Source organism: Mustela nigripes, chromosome 1, assembly GCF_022355385.1.
Source record: "Mustela nigripes isolate SB6536 chromosome 1, MUSNIG.SB6536, whole genome shotgun sequence".
In the NCBI taxonomy this organism is placed as follows: domain Eukaryota; kingdom Metazoa; phylum Chordata; class Mammalia; order Carnivora; family Mustelidae; genus Mustela; species Mustela nigripes.
In genome coordinates, this window is record NC_081557.1 from 32141961 (window position 1) to 32158667 (window position 16707).

A 16707-nucleotide genomic window follows, 5' to 3' on the forward strand; every position below is an offset into this window, starting at 1 on the left:
GTCCAGACACTCTTGCTCCTGCTCTCATGGAACAGGCTAGCTCCCCATCATAATCAGGGTCAGTGACCCTGCCAGCATCTGAAGTCCCAAGTGATCTCACTGCAGATGTAGTTTTAAAGGCAGTGGTAAAAGTGCTAGAAGAAGAGAAGTACCCCTCCTCCTGCCTTCTTGCCCATACGCACAGGGACAGGCACTTCTAATTTTGCAGAACCTAAAGTTGTAGGGCAGGAATCAAGAAATTCCCCAGGTGGGTTGCTGGAGGGAGCCATTCCTACTTCTCCTCCTCAGTTCCCAGACTTACACATTCTAGTTGTTGGGCACCCAGCAACAAATAGTGGCCAGTGGTTGAACATGAACCATTTCCTGGAAAGCAGTGCTCCAACACAGAACGGCTTTCTCAAGCTGGTGCCTTGAGTCTTTAAGAGGACAGGTCAGCCTCCACTTGACCAGTAGGAACGAGTGGATCCCGTTGTCACGTGCCCTCGGTCAAGTTCCCTTCTCCAGGAAATAGGTCCTTTGGTCTGAGATGCTACAGTTCTCTGCAGTAAAGCAAGCATGTGCTGGGTTTATTTGGGGAATGTCTAGTCTATCTTGAACTGTTGTCGGTTCCTGTTCTTTGTCTTAATGACGATGGCAGTTACGTCTCAGCATCTGCTAGAGAAATCTGTTTCCTTCCCCATTGGCTATGTTTCACCATTTGCATTTCTAAATACATTCAAAATCATCTCGTCAATGCCATAAACTGTGTTGGACTTTCAAGTGGGATTGCGTCAAATCTATAGTCCGTTTTGGAAAAACTGACACCTTCACAACACTGATTCTTCTAATTCACAAACACAATATTTATCTCCACATGTGTTTGGGTCTTCCTCAATCTCTCTCCACAATGTTTTACACGTTTCCATGTGGGAGGCTTGCCCATCTTGTATTTCATTTATTCCTAGGTATTAGATATTTTTGATGCTTTTAAACTGGCACCTTTGAAATTCTTAAACTTGGGCTGCATAAAGATGTTGACTATTTTTTATTTTTTTCAAGTAGCTTCTACCTCCTCTGTGGGACTTGAACTCACAACCTGGAGATCAAGAGTTGCATGCTCTACCGACTGAGCCAGCCAGACGCCCCTGTTCAGTTAATTCTCATGTATTGATTTTGTATCCAGCTGATGTATTCAACTCACTATTTATAATAATGTCTGTGAATTCTTTCAGATTATCTTAAGTACATAATGTTATCTGTGAATAAAAAGGGTAATTTTCCAACCTAAGGAGACTGTAGCAGAAAGGGCGTGGGTTTTAGAAGTGGATACTGTGGTTTGAAGTCCTCATGCCCTTCACCTATGCTGATCCTATATCCTCGAGAACATGAGAACAAGACTGTGTAGCAATGGGTAGAACAGATACTCAACATGGGAGATCTTAGGAATTCAGGGTATCTAGTTGCCGAACCATGGCACCAGCTCCCCTTCGTTCTTTCTGACCGGCAGGAAAAACCGCCTCTATAGAACATCTGGATTCTTTCTCCCTCGGGCTGGGCCATTGTGGTGCCTGATAGACGCTGAGCCGCTCACATCACTGGCCGCGGAGTCAGCCGTGGAGGGTCTATTTCACAGAGAACCCACAGGCCTCGCTTCAAGCCTTTAAAGTTTTTGTTGTTGCTGTTCAAAGTGAAGGCTGAGAGGTGATCTCATCTGCCACGGCCTGTGCCCTGCGATGGCTGCCAGCTGCTCGGTGGAACCGGGCCCCTAAGGTCAGAAGCAGCCCAGCAAGGCAGGCTTTGGATTTGGAAGACGGGGCTGGAACTCCCAACTCCCAGCCTTCTTAGCTGACGGGATCCTTGGCAAGTGGTTTTCTCTGCTCCTGTTTCCTTCACTTGTAAAATGGAAGTAGGAATATTTATCTCCTCAGGGTCTTTTTGTGGATTATACTGGAGTGTTTGGGAAAGCAATTTGGCTATTAATAGGTATTCAATACATTAAAAAACAAAACAAAACAAAAACTTTGCCTGTGCCAAGAAGTCCGTTGGCGGTCTTCCCGGACACCGATGGGGCTTGCTGCTGCCAGCGCGGCGGAGGACACACATCACCGGCATGCCCGGGGAGGAGGTTACAAATCAAGACCCTCGGGCCACACCCTGGACCTTTCCACCAGAATCTGCATTCCCACAGGATCGCCAAGGACTCATCAAGTTTCAGAGGAGTCCCAAGGTTTGTGTTTCCAATAAGCCCCACACAAGGAGCAGAAAGTTAGAGGAGAAACTGTCGACGACTTTGCGACGAAGGTAGGTCTGCTAGAGTTACGGGCTCTCCCTGCTGTCTATCCTTCTCCAGAACGGCTGCTGTTGCCATGCAGTCGAACTCCGACGAGGACTTGCTCGAGCACAGAAAAGCCAAACCACTAATCTGAATAAATAAGCATCAATTTTATTGAATCATGAATAATTTAAGACTGGTACAATCATCGGCTTTATTCTCTATGACGTGGGGGCGTGATCTCCAGTAGATCATTGGCAAATCCAAAAACCTCATGACAAATGAAAATTAAATAGGGAGAGGCCGGGAGGGAAAGAGGAAGGAAACATACCGTACACAAAATACTCAATTCCTAGTTTTCTCTTTAAAAATGGCTAGAAAAAATTCATCAAAATGCAGCACTTTAATCGATTATTTACAATTTCTATGTTACAATGAAAAAATGTACATCTTATAGGACATATTTCATCAACTGCTCCACTGGAAACAACTAGATTAAAACAGCAAACCTTCCATTTAATATCCACGAAGTTGGATTCTTTTCCTTTTGAAGTAGATTCGCCATGATCAAATTTGAGTCCACAGAATTTTGAAGTTGAAGCATCGACAGTGAAATAAAAAATGTCCCCAAGACACAACAAAGGTCTAGGCAAGTCTCATTTCTTGTCCCACCCCTCCCCCACCCCCAAACTTAAATTAAAAGATATTCCCATCTCATTTATGGCCTGTAGAATTCTTGGCAGTTTGGGAAGAAGACTTTTGGCTTCCATTGGTAACTCAACATAAATGTTGCATAGAATTTCATACATTTCAAAATTAGCCTAACTGTAGAAAAAGGCAAACTGGAAGCATTTCGGACAGAGCCCTAAATGAGTACAAAGTCACTTTGTCAAAGGTGAGTGACACTAAAGTAAAACATGACCAAAATTAGCAATGTGCATATCAGACAACCCTGCTTCCCGAAACTTTAGGAAGGACACGGAGTTGTGAATCCCACAAGGGCTACCCTACTTGAAATCACCGGTCCTTAGCCAGGTAGCACCAGGGACAGAGGTCTCGGTTCTGAACCTGGACCCAGCGGGAAGGGAAGTCTGGAGTAGAGGGGAGAAGACAGAGAAGACGAGAAAAAGGAGGAAGGTTTCAAACAATATGAGCAGGTGTCTACTCACAAGGTGACTGGGAAAACTGCCCCCAAGGAGAAGTCCATTTTATCTCCTCCCAAATTCACAGTATGAGCGTGTAAGGTCATCGTTGGGAAACAGATTGAGAAGGACCACTCTTCAGGTTTACCAGAAGGCTCAGGGTGTGGCCCGTGGTCACAGGCTAAATTCATGGTTTGAAGTTTTTATGGGGAAAAAAAAAAAAAAAGAACGCCAGAACAGAACAAGACACACTCACACACCCGGATGGCTAACGAAGGTTGCGCACAAGAGAGTCTGAGTTTACGCAGATGAGAGCAAGGACAGCACGGAGAGCTTTTCCATTCACTAGCTAAGGGGACACATTCTCCTTTTCCTCTAAGGAGGAAGAAAGTGGTATCATCCAATGTCATGCGAGCAGTTTCAGGTCAAGTTCTTGTGGTAAGAAAATGAGAAAAAAATGTACAGAGACAGACCTTCAGAAATAGAAAGTGTGAAAGGTGGAATAAAAACCCTGATCGTTAACAGAGACACCCCCACCGGGGCCTGATAGAGATTCTCTTCATAAAGCATAAACTAACAATGTACAGATATACCACTCTCTGTAAAGGAAATACCAATATGTTGAAGACACATCCTAGTAGGGTGTGTATCGGCAATGTCATGTGGACTTGGAACTTTTGCCTTTTCCTGCATCAGACAGATCACTGTCCAGGCAGAGTGTTAGTTGGAGACTGATAAGAATCTTAAAAAAAAAAAATGCATCTTTTTTTTTTTCTTCCTTTTTTCTTTTACCCATGGTCACGCATCCACACAGATGAGTCTTTTGGATGAGAAAAGTCACAGCAACTTGAGTCCTCCTAATGAGTGGATGACTTTTTAGCCCTGTTTGCTCTGATGGGGAAAACAAGAAAAAGAATAATGGACCCCAGGCAGGCACAACACTCGTAAATGAACACGGTTAGTACAAAACCAGTAAGGCATCGCTTTGGGAAGGTCAGCACCGAAGAGGTCAGGCAAGACTCGTCTGGACGGAGGCCGGGGCTTCTGGAAGGGAGCGGCCGCCGGCCCCTTGTGGAGTTGCGTCATGTTGGTTCTGAGGAAAGTGCAAGTCTTGTGCGAGGTGACCTCAGCACCCCACCTGAGGTTGGGGCTGGCACGCCTGAGGTGTCGATGTGCGTTCTGAAGCCTCGAGGACAAGAAGAAAAGGCAAGGTCCCGGCTCACCGGCGCGTGGAGGATGGGGTCCTGGTCCTCCTAGAAAGGACACGCCCACCCCCGGCCCCAGCAGGGCCGGGCGAGGTGTAAACCCGTGGGGATGGACAACCAAACAACCAGAACTCAGCAGGACCAAACCGAAACTCAACTCCTGCGGTTCTTTCTTTCACCAAAGGACTGATTCTGACCAAAGGTTGGGGGGGGCGGGGCGGGGAGGAAAATCTTCAAAATCAAAGAGTCAGAAGAGGGCGGGGAAACTCAAACCTCATTTGCAAGGGGGTAACCAGTTCAAAACAGACCCATTCTCACCGGCCACAGTGTTTGCAGAAAGAAAAACCTGATTCACGGAGACAGGAGGAGGAGGGCGCAGACACGCGCGCGCTGTCCGCGCCGTGGTCCCATCCGCTCCTGCACGTTCCACTCACGCTCGGGACCGACCGGAGGCTGCCGGGTCTGGGAGGTGTGGCTGAATGGGAACAGGCAAAAATACCCCTCGGGGAAGGAGAGCACCATTTAAAAAGCCAAACAAAACAGCAAGCGGGCTTCGCGTTTGCCTAAGGTGTCCCCTCGCCGTGCTCTGCGCTCTGCTGAGTGGGACTGGGCCGCGCCCGCGCTCTTAGCACCAGCTCTCTCCGTGGCCCGCCGCGGGGAAGGCGGGGAGGCAGAGGCGGACGCCCACGGCAAGACCCAGCCAGGGGGTCGGTGTGGAGGGGCAGCTGTGTTGCCCGCATTTCCAGCTTGGCTCCAGTCTCTCTTCTCTGGGCAGCTCGCAGCACAATGCTGTTGGGTTTCAGAGCTTCCAAGTGGGTTCTTGGTTTGTGTGTGTGTGTGTGTGTGTGTGTGTGTGTTTTCTTTATAAACCTTTCCATTTCAACGGTGATGATCCTTTCCCGAGAAGTAACTTCAGTGTCTTAGGGAGGTCACGGCAACAAGGCAAACGATAATGAAAATAAACGATGAGATAGTGCAGGTGTCACTGTGGAAGGCAGCGGTGCCAAGGCGGCTGGCCCGGGAGGCCCGCACCCAAGTCGAGGCTGGAGGACGAGGGGTCTGGGTATCCCTGCGGCTCTCACGCTGTGGCCGGGGGGCTGGCTCAGGAGGGCATCTTCAGGGGGTGCAGGGGACGCGCATGGAGCGGGGCACGGAGGGGAGAGGCAGGCAGGCTCCATGGCTGGCCCCTGTCACAGAGTAGACTCTAGGGACGAGTCGAGGATGTCATCCTGATGGCTGTTGCTGTTCGAGTCGCTGTCGTAGCTCTGGGGGCTGGAGTAGTTGGCCGCCTCCTGCAGCCTCATCAGCATGTTCATCTGGGGAGAGAGGGAGAACATGAGCGGCTTTCGGCCTGGCAGTCATCCGCCTCCGGACTTTTCCAGGCTCCTGCTCTGTCCTCCAGACTCACCCTGGGCTGCAGCCCACAGCAGAGGCCGTGGATGAAAAAACAAAACTGTGAACTTCAGGCCAGGCTTCCAGGTTTCCAATCCTGCCTCTAGCACTTAGGAGCCACATAACCTTGAGTAAGTTACTTCACCTTATTGTGTCTCGGCTTCTTCATTGGCCCCATGAGAACAATCGTACCTGTCCTACCACGTTATGGGTGTGGACTGAGTGAATACAAGCAGAGCACAGAAAACAAAAGAGGAAGTCTTCTACGAATCCAGTATTTATCTTGTATTTCCAAGTGACACACCTTACTCAAGCACAGCCCTCGGGCAGCGTGGAGATGCCTGTCCAGCCGCCTGGGCACCACTGATAAGTGAGGCACACGGCTCCCCCTTTGGACAGCAACAAGCCCATGCGGATGTCTGGCTCTAGCCAGAGGGCAGCCTGGAGCTGGCAACGCTCCCGCTCATGCTGAGGCCACCATCAGCCACAAGCAGAGCCACAAAGCGCAGAGGTGCCTGGATGCTGAGGCAGGAAACTCCAGGCAAGCTGCCTACCATATCTGTGCCCCCAAGTCCTCCTCTGCAGAGCGGAGAGAACAAGAGCACCTGTGTCTCACAGGGTCAAAGGACAGGAGGAGCCTCAGACCCGCCAAACAGGGGTTGGTGCGTAGGAAGTTCTCAATAAAGGACATCTGCCATCATCACCATCATTTGTTTAAAAAGTTTAAAGAATGTTCTGAGACCTTCCCTGCCTACAGTCTGTTGGTTATTTGTTTGCCAGTGAAAGGGGAAGTAGGAATGAATTTTATTTACAACTGTAAATTGTGTCTTTTTGATTCTATGTAGCAAGTTAGTTAGAAAGAAGGGTGTCTCTGAGCTAGGGCCAAGATGCGAAGCAGCTGGGCATGAAATCCAGCTGCTTCCCAGTCAGCTGCCTCTCAGGATGCCTCATGGTCTCCTGCCAGGGTGCAGAACCACCATCAGCGGGGCCTATTGGTGTAGCCACGACTGGGTAAAAGGTGGAGCCAAAGCTCAACAGGCAATCCTGGGCAGCGATTATTCACTCATCAAACAGCCCCAGTGTATTTACAGGGTATATTCTCGAACAAAAAACGAGTCAGTCCTCTTCTCCCAGAGGTCTCAGTCTCATGAGGGAGAGAGAGACGGGTCAGCAAGAGACAGCGGGCCCTGGGCAGGGAGAAATACCAAGTATCTATTTGTTATGTGGGGGTGACTGCCCAACACAGCTCACTTCTGGGGACCTGGGGTTGGAGGGAGAGTTCTGTGTAATGGTTCCAAGAGCTCCAGGCTTTACCTAAATGCCCTTATGTTTAGTCAGGGACACAAATACTCCTGCGTAAGAGAAGAGGTTCTGGGGACGAGGGAGCCATGTTTTCCTCTAGAGATCTCCTAAATTCTATTTTTTATGTAAGGAAAGAGCTCATGAGCTTGCAGCTACAAAAACATCTCCATGACTCTGGCTGTGGCCATAATTCATGTTGGATGTGGCTGTTCCTTTCTTCTGCAAACACTCCCACTTAAAATATAGTTCCTGCTGAAGAAAAGCTCCCAGGACCACAGCTCCTTCCTGCCAGTCAGAAGGATGTCAGACAACTCACAGCAGCAGTGATGATGATGATGATGGTGATGATATTTATCAAGCAAATCAATTAGTCATCAGGGAAAGAACAACAAGTCAGCTGTCTTTTAATCCTGCTGCATCCCTTATGAACGTGTTCTTTCATTAAGTAATGCAAGGGGGGCCTGGGTGGCTCAGTGGGTTAAGACTCTGCCTTTGGCTCAGGTCATGATTCTCAGTGCCCTGGGATCAAGCCCCGCATCGGGCTCTCTGCTCAGCAGGGAGCCTGCTTCCCCCTCTCTCTCTGCCTGCCTCTCTGCTACTTGTGATCTCTGTCAAATAAAATAAATAAAATCTAAAAAAAAAAAAAAGAACTTAAAAAAAAGTAACGCACGTCCTATTTTCTGCTGTGTTGTTCCTCTTGCCTTAGCTGCCAAGGGAGCTCAAGGGTAAACTGAAGGCATGATAATGGTCACCTAAGTGTGGGAGGCTCTGGGATATGTGCTTCCACCTTCTTTAATAGAGTTTTCGATTTATTAGGTCTAATTTCACAGTTTCACGTAGGCAGAGAACACTGTAATTATAGTGTTAGTATCCCTGTCCAGGCTCTTCTCAAAGGGCCTTTATTTGTTCTTGTAATGATGGGGGTAAGTAAAAAGCTCAGGCAATGTTACCCAGACTTAGCTCAGGTCGCTGGCCCTGGGACCTGTATTCAGGCTGCCCTGTCCCTGGGAGCCCCTCGTGGCCTCAGACCTCTCTGTGCCAATGCTCCTGATCTGTTGGCTCGACCTTCTGCTCCTTAGCAACAGAGAGCTGCCTCTGCTTGGTCACTAGTGGGAGAGATGAATGGGGCAGGACAGCACGTGATAAAGGTGGCACTCTAGTCAGAGGGCAAAGAGTGGGATAGGGGTGTTGAGGCTGGAAAAAAATCACATTCGTAACCTTTTACCTTACACCGGAACAAATGTCAGAGGGTTCAAGGCTGTAGTGAGAAACTGACATCATGAGAGAGCATGTTAGCAAAAGTGTGACTAACCTTGGGGTCGGTCCAGCCTTCCAAAGTGAGACCCTGGCTCGGTCCCGTCTCTGTTCCCAGCATGCCTTGCGTCACAACCAATACACAGTAAGTGCTCAGTAAAAGCTGAGCCGCTCCGGGAGCTAAGACTCACCAGTGGGTCTCCTTCGGCGTCGCTGGGGGGCAACTGCTTGCTCGCAGACCCTTCCCGAGGCATGGAGTAGCCGTCGAAGCCAACATCCTCAGGCCGGAGCTGCAGCAGGGGAGGCCACTCGTGCTGCTGTGGGCTGGCTGCCCAGGGGTAGGTGTCCATCACCCACTTGGCGGGGTCCTCCCAAGGGGCCCGCCTTCCATAGAGCTGGAAACAGGCAAAGAAGGAATAGTCTGGGAGTGGCCCGAGACCTCTTCTGCAGCCCTGGTTTTGCAGCCTTTGGAAACCTCCTTAAGCCCAGCATGATACCTTTCCCAATGGAGCAACTCCACTTCCAGAATTCTAAGGAAGGAAGCCACCCGAGGTACACACAGCTTGATGTGCTAAGACTGAAGGCAATGTGATATAGGGGTCAAAGGTGCTGGCTTTGGAGTCAGGCTGACCTGGGTCCACATCTTAGCTCTGCTACCGCCTCGCCATGTCCCCCTAAACTCCATGCTTTGTGATTCAATCTGAAAAGCAGCCCCAACTGCGTGATTTGAAGCATTTGTAAATCCTCCTCCTATGACCCATTTCAAACTACCAATATGGAATCATGGAATTTGGAGTTGGAAGGAGGTGCTGAGCATCAGCTCACACAAGCTGGCTCTAGTGTCCCATTGGAGGCGCCCTACTCCCTGAGGATGACCTCCCACAGAGATCAAGGGCCGGGCATCAACACCACAGTGGTGGTCACCAATAGCCCCGGTTGGATAAAACCCCATTTCCTGAAGCAGCTCGGACTCTCAGAGCCCCTCCTGGCAGCGCCGGTCATTTTCAAGCCAGCACTCTGTTAATAGAGGTTAGGCACTGGTATCAGAGTTTTAAGTCTCTCTCTCAACTATTATCCTTCAAAATCATAACAACTGACAGAAAACAACATTTTCACTTAACTTAAGACCTTTTCTTAAGCCTTAACTACTAAATGATAAAATTACTGCCGTGACTTTTACTGGCAATGTCAGGAAATCTATACTGTCTTTCAAGGACAGAAACCCAGGACGCCGCCCCTCCCTGAGCGGGGCTGCCACCAGGCCTCGTCTTCATCTTCTCTCTAATGTCAGCACAGGCGGCCGCATCTCACAGCTGATGGCGTGTCAGCAACGCTTTACAAATACTGAACCGCCGTGGGACTCCAAGGGGAAGTACGAGTGCCCGAGTGTCCCAGTTGAGGGGACAGACCCAGGGAGGAAAGGCAGTAGAATGGGAATCCAAGTCTGCCGGCCTCCCCACACTCCCGAGTCTAAGACGTGATAGGTGTGCTCGCCCAGCACGGTGCTGGCTGAGGCTCTGGGAGGCTCCCCCCAGCCCACAGCAGCACAGACCAAAGACTCCTGAACCACCTTGTCTGCCCGGTGGCTCCCTCTGCCCTCCCATGACTTCTACAGGTGAGAGGGGCGGTGAGAGGACCTGCTCACAGAGCAGAGCTGAGCTCTGACTGCCCAGAAGATCACATCTATCCGGGTCCTAGGCTGCCCCAGCTGGAAGGAACTGGGGTCCTCTGGCCTCATTTACCAGATGGGGTTGTCAGGGCCTAAACAGAAGCGCCAACCATGAAAGGTTATGGAGAGGAGTCACATTCAAACCCAGGACCTCAGCTTCCTTGTCTGGGCCTTTCTTACCCTTTCCACCTCTCCTGACGGAGTCTGCCTGGTATCATCAAGGCCACATGACTCAGCCAAAACCAGGCCGGGGAGAGGCACACCACTGTCCACCAGACAAGGATGTGCCAACTTGGCTGAGTCACGGCTGCGAACAGCATCTCTGACCTTTATGTCTGATTTGTCGGGGAAGCCACCCACTCTGCCTGCACAGCACATGGGCTTACCCATCCCCCCAACTGGTGACGGACTCCACCCACGCTCAGGACACGCACACCCTCCTATGACCTCACTGCTTTCTCAGACACATGCACCCCTCCCGTCTAGCACCCTGACCCTGTCTGTCGCTAAATCTTCCCTCACCTGGGGCAGTGGGGAGTCTCAGGATTCAGCCTGGCGTTCTAGAGGCTGTTCATAGTCTGCACACGAAGGGACGATGGGAAGGTGTGGGCGTGTGCCCTTGCGTGCATGCCAGGAAGGGAGGGAACACACACACGTTTGGGGGATATTCAGAACTGAAGAAGGCTACTCCTCATCAGAAACATGCCTACAATTTTAGAAGCTTCTCCCACCAGAGGGAGGTTTGGGCCGCCTTTCCCAAGCCAGACCTCACGCGTGAGCTTCTACGTGGCCCTACTTCTGGAGTCAGTCTGGAGGAGGAGAGGCTCACAGCCGCAGAGAAAGAGGCTAGGATGTGGAGCTCGTCCAGCCCTTAGACATAATATGGCCCAGTGGTTTTCAAATACTTGCTCTTCCCCTGACCTTACCAATGAGTAGCCTGGAGAATCTTCTGGGCTTCACAGAAGAAAATACTCAGCCAGAGAAAATACTCCTCTAGTCTAAGCTTCTCAGATCACAGAGAACCTGAGACCTATAGACAGGAGACTCGCTCAGGGTCTCAGCACCGGCTGGGTCATCCGATAAAGACCCCAACGCTCTCCCCTGCCCCACAAGGGAATACGAGTCCTTTGAGTTGCTCTAAAGACCTCAGACACTTCAGCAAATGTTTACAATGACAGCTCCAAAGGGGAACAGAACTGGGAACTGAGTCATCAGACAAATGTACACTAGGCCCATGTGAACATCATCTGCAAGGACAGAAAATATTTTTACAAGCTTCCACACTCGCCACTAGACATGTTCAAGACCCGGTGATGAATGGCTGGGCTGGGACCGTGGCAGGCAGAGGAATGATCATAAAAGCTCCTGGCCCCATGGCAGCAGGGCCCTGAGGCAGCTCCGGGAAGCGGCTGAGACAGCTGGATGGAGAGACAGACAGATGGGACATTCACCTGCCCCTAGGCAGGGAGGCACCTGGTGTGCCCAATGGCTCAGGAGCTGTGGGCTGAGACAATGGCAATGAACTCCTGAGCCTCTGTGAGCCTCTGACTCCACACCAGAGGCCCTGTTTGCCTGCTCTGAACCACGGTACCCCCATGGCCACATGCTCATCTCGTCTGGTCATGTGAGGAGTAACCCCACACAGTGCCCAGCACACAGTCAGCGTGGATTCCGGTAACTCGGGGCGGGGTGAAGGGTGGGGGTCAAATTTTTTTTTAAAAGAGAGGCAACCTTTGGTTACATGAAATCTTATGGAGAAAACTGCCCTATGAAATACAGTACTTTGTTCCCTGAGCCACCGGAAGCTTCTGGTAGTTGGGGGGTCCTCAGGACAGCTTGAAAATCCCAGAAGGAAGGGAGGAGTCGGCCAGACGGTTCCAACTCTGGCTCATCATACTCCTCCCACTGAGTGGACTTGGCAAATAGTCAAAAACTCTCGTGAGCCTGTCTCCTCACTTACAATGTCATCTTCGAGCTGTTAGAACTATAAAAGAGATCATGCACATCAGGCCCCAAGCAGCACCCAGCAAGTAGCAAGCCCTCAGTCAACGTCAGCAGACCTTCCTTCAAAACCAGAGGCCTGAAGAGCACACCAGGTTTCCTCTTGAATCAGCAGATTCTGGTGGTTTTCCTGGACTCCCCAGGATGATGAGGTCACAGGTCTGGGGCAAGGTGGCTCACTTCCAAGCAGCTTGGTAAAATGCTAACTGTGGCACACTCTTCAAAGATGGTCTTTCAAATGACCTCACAGCATAGGGAAGTCATGATTTCCTTGCTTCACACTAAACTGGTAAGTCCCATGAGATGGTGGCATGTCTCTGTTCCCTGCCCCCAATGGAATGGTCTATAGCCATCCCCAAATCCTTTCAACCTGTAGCCTTCTCACTCCTGGTGGGAAGGAGACACAGTGCTCCTTCACCATGAACCCCAGGAAGGGCAGTTTACACTGTGCCCAGAAGACCTTTGAAATTCAGGTCTAAAGGAGCAGGGTCCTGGCACGTCCACCCTGGGTGAGGACCAACAAGGAGCCACCTGATGGGTAGTTCAAGGCTGGAGCACTCCTTGTGTCTCCCCACTCCTGGTTTGGGGCTCACTGCGCAAATGAGGCCGGCCTTTAACCAACAAAGCCCAGGGGTTCTTCCAAGAACGCTCTGAAGTCACTCCCTATCTGTCATCACAAGATAAATTTGGAGCAAAGAAGAAGCAAATGAACAAGCGAAAGGCGAAGCAGAAATAAGAGGAAATGGTGCATTTCCTCCACCTCTAATTCCTCTACTTGTTTTGAGCAGCGTGGGGGTCTCCCAGAGGGGCCGGGCATAGCGCAGCCCCGGGAAGCCACGGAGGGTGAACAGAGGAGAGGGGCTTCCGAAATGCAACAGACTTCAGGAGTCCAGCATGTAAGACAAGCTTCTGCTGGCCCAAGAAAATAGAATGACTGCATGGCCGCTTGGCTTTGTGGTACTAACAGATCATCTGATTAAAGACTAAATTAGCCAGTGAATTTATCTACCCAGGGAGATTCTTATTGCCAAGATCTAAAATCCTCACACCTTTGTTTACGAAAGTCATAAGACACAGGAGAAATGCTGCCATCAGGGAATGGTCTTCACACACGACCAATGAATAATTTGGGGCTGACCAAGGGACCGCCTAACTTTGTGCGGGTCTGCCTTCAGAGTGCTTTTCCGTTTCCGCAGATCCCTGCATTTGCAGGACCTGCGCTCGTTCCATGGAACAGCAGTCACAAGAAGCACGGTCCTTTCCCAGTTCCTGCCGTCCCACACGCCCCCGGAAACCATGGGCACCGCTGCATGGCATGATGCTGTCCCATATTCCCTGGACTCAGCCACACGTACAGCAGTGACACACACAGACTGCAGCCACAAATGGGCTGTACCCCACATATGCACGTGGGGGTGCCCCCTCCTATGCCCTCCACAGGCACACAGCAGCCTCCTGGGTCTCCAGGTGCCCAGTATGGAGGAAACCAAGGAGCCCTTGGGAACTTGATGGGTTCCCGGATTCTTCCGCTGTGCCTGATGCCTGCTCATTACTCAGCGTGGGGGCTGCAAGCCTAGGACCTTCTCCAGGGGCCTCCAGGCTCAGCAGTGACCCTGGGGCAGGCTCCAATCTGATGCTAAGCCTGCAGCATTCAAGGCTGGGCTGCATGAGAAGCGAGCGGTGCTGCCTTCCAGCTGCTGCTCTGTAAGGACTTGCAACCTCATGGGCTCCAGGGTCCTCCCTGGCAGGGGGGCAGGGGGTGGGGGGGGGCAAGGTGTCCCAGTGGCAGGTAGTGAGTACTTTGGGGCCGAGGCCTCAGAACCTGGATTTCAAGCTAGAGGCCTGAACTCAAATCTCAGATTCTTTAAGCATCCCTTTTATGACCTTGGGCAAGTCACTTATTCTCTTTGAGCCTTAATTTTTCTCTCCTGAAAAATGGAGAAAAGAACTAAAAAAAAAAAATCTCTGCTCAAGTCCCGGGACTAAGGCAGGGCAAATAGCAGAGGAAAGACTGCTTCCCAAACTGTACGCTTCCCTCTCTTGTGCGCTCACTACGCTGGGCCCTTTCTGGCTGCGACTGCATTTAAGCCTTGTGGTGACTCCTCGTGGTGGAGGACTGTCACTTTCCCCTTCTGTCTGCGAGGGCACTAGGGCACAGAGAGGCTGCCAGCTTGCCTGGGGTCTCACATTAACAGTGGCAGAGTCAGGATATGTCCTACACTGGGCCAGACGGAGGGCCTCCCCCGTGAGGGATGGTCACGCCACGTCTGTCGGATGTCTAACGGAGGAGATACAGACAACTCCTCTGGTCACCAGAACAGTCCCCCCCCCCCCCCCCAATTTTGAAGAGGCCCGTGGCAAGTGTGCTCCTCACCTGGAGTCCTTCTCGGACGGCTTCCAGGAGATAGGGGATAATCGAGTAGTTCCACAAGTCGGTGAACCACACCCTGGAGCCATCCACGTCGATGGGGCAGGATAGGAAGAGCCGCGGGCCTGGGGACCACAGGGAAAAATCAGTCAGAGCTGAAACAGGGGGTGGGGAAGGGGTTAAGAGAAGCCATGGTCTTAACAGACCCCACAGGAGGGACCCTGTGATTTTCTGAATGGCAGTGTAAGCACCGCCTCCCCGGGATCTCTCTCCCTACGAGAAAATCATCCGAGAGAGAGAGGAGAGGCTTTAAGGGGAGAGATGTTCACTGCAATGTGACGAACGCTGAACCCTGCCCGCTGGAACCAGAGGTGCGCCCAGCGTCAGAGAAGAGAATAGGTTACGTGAATGACGGTATGGCCACAGCTGATTACTCTGCAGCCCCGGGGAAGGACTGTGAAAACGGAGTCTCAACACAGACGCTCCGGGGACAACGGGAAATAAAAAAGAAAAGAGCATCCTGTGTGCACGCTGTGTTTGCACCCACACAAAGCCTACATGCCCGGACAAGGACAGAACACCGAAGCTCAATTAACATTAGGTAAGGATGGTGGGATGATCTGTCTTTTTTTCTCTGAACCCTAAGCTTCGGGAATGTTGATTGTGTTTTATTTTTAAAGTGGAGCCCATGTGGCCGGGTGCCCTGCCCTTGGGGGAGCCTGGCAGTGGGGGCTCATCAGGGAGTTGGCATTGGCGCAGGCCGGCTGCGAGCTCTAGTGGCTGTGCAAAGAGGGGGAAAGAGTCAGAACCGGATGCTGATGACCGGCAGCACGGGGTCTGCCCGGGCTGTGACCATCCCTCTGTCCCCTTCTCATCCGTGTGGACGGTGCGGCATCTGGCTGACTTGTGCCTGCCAAGTGCTGTCCCGGCCAGGGCCCCAGAAGCAGCGTCTGTCCCCTGGCTGGCCTCCCACCTACCTATGGTGACGTCTGAGGAGCTGTGAGCCTCCAGGAAGCGGTTGAGGTGATGCCAGACCTTGGGAATCCAGTCGATGATTTTTACCAGCTCCACATTCCGCACTCGCCCACTGATCTCTGTTTCCATGAGCTTCCGCCTCAGGAACCGGCCTAGGAAGCCCTTCACCGGCTCCGTGTGGTTGGCACAAAGCACCCACCTGGAGGAGAGGAAGGTTTCTCCGTTACGAAGACAGGCCTCACTGCTCTGAACACTGCACACACATTAAATCCCAGTTCCCTCAGGGCAGCCCTGTGACAGAGCTGCGAGAGCCATCCCCATTTCACAGATGGAAATGCTGAGGCACAGACAGGTTGCACAGCTTATCCAAGATCAAACGGCTGTTTAATATACAGAAGGGCTAAGATCAGAACCAGCACGGTCCAGCTCCAGAGTCTGAGCTCTAACCGCTGAGCCTGCTATGTCTCGTGCTGGAAGTCGGGCTGTGGGCTGGCCTCTGGGGCTGTGACAAAGACTAAGACGCAGTCCTTGTTCCCCAGAAGCACACAGTCTAGTGGAGGAAGTAGAAGAGCAGAGGGACGAGACCTGACAAAGCCCGGGGAAACAGCGAAGCCTCCCGGAGGAGCGGATGTCTGAGAGCAGGAGGGGCTGGGGAAGGGGGTGGAGACCAGGCTGCCACCTTCGTACAGGTGTGTGGGGTCTTTGAGGGAAAAGGCAGAGATTCAGTGGGACCAGTGTAATTCAGCGTTCAGACCCACGGGGTCTGATTCCATGTTGGAGGTGATGGGGAGCCACTGAAGGACTTTAAGCATGACGGTTTTCTGGTCAGATCTGGATTCTGGAACGCTCCCTCAGCTGCCACTGGTGCAGCCGAGGGCCCGCAGGGCGCCAAGCTGCGGGCAGGCACAAGGGTTGCAGCGAAGGTGTGCGGGGAGCTGCGGTGGTGGGGAGGGAGGAGGAAGCACTGATGAGCCAGGACAGCCTGGCTGCAGAGGTGACCGTGATCTCAGGCCTAGGGGAATCGACATTTCGGATGACCACAGTTCAGGTCCACTTTCAATAGCTTTCCCTCAGAGACGCCTGCAGAACGGCCAGTGAAAATGAGCCAGGGGCCTAGCCCAGAGGGGCTTCCCAGCCACCTCGAAGGG

General features: G+C 51.8%; 1 protein-coding gene across 7 annotated transcripts in view; it reads right to left on the reverse strand.

Moving 5' to 3' along the window:
- Nucleotides 1–2402: 2402 nt before the first annotated feature.
- The window catches only part of NAV2 (neuron navigator 2), a 722564-nt gene continuing 708259 nt past the window's right edge, over nt 2403–16707 (reverse strand). For all 7 annotated transcript variants that reach the window (XM_059407175.1, XM_059407119.1, XM_059407156.1 and 4 more), the window contains 4 exons: nt 15562–15758; nt 14591–14709; nt 8738–8941; nt 2403–5914 (listed from right to left, as the gene is read on the reverse strand). In XM_059407175.1, the coding sequence (XP_059263158.1) occupies nt 5789–5914; nt 8738–8941; nt 14591–14709; nt 15562–15758 (646 nt within the window). In that variant the 3' untranslated portion in view covers nt 2403–5788. The remainder of the gene's footprint in view (nt 5915–8737; nt 8942–14590; nt 14710–15561; nt 15759–16707) is intronic.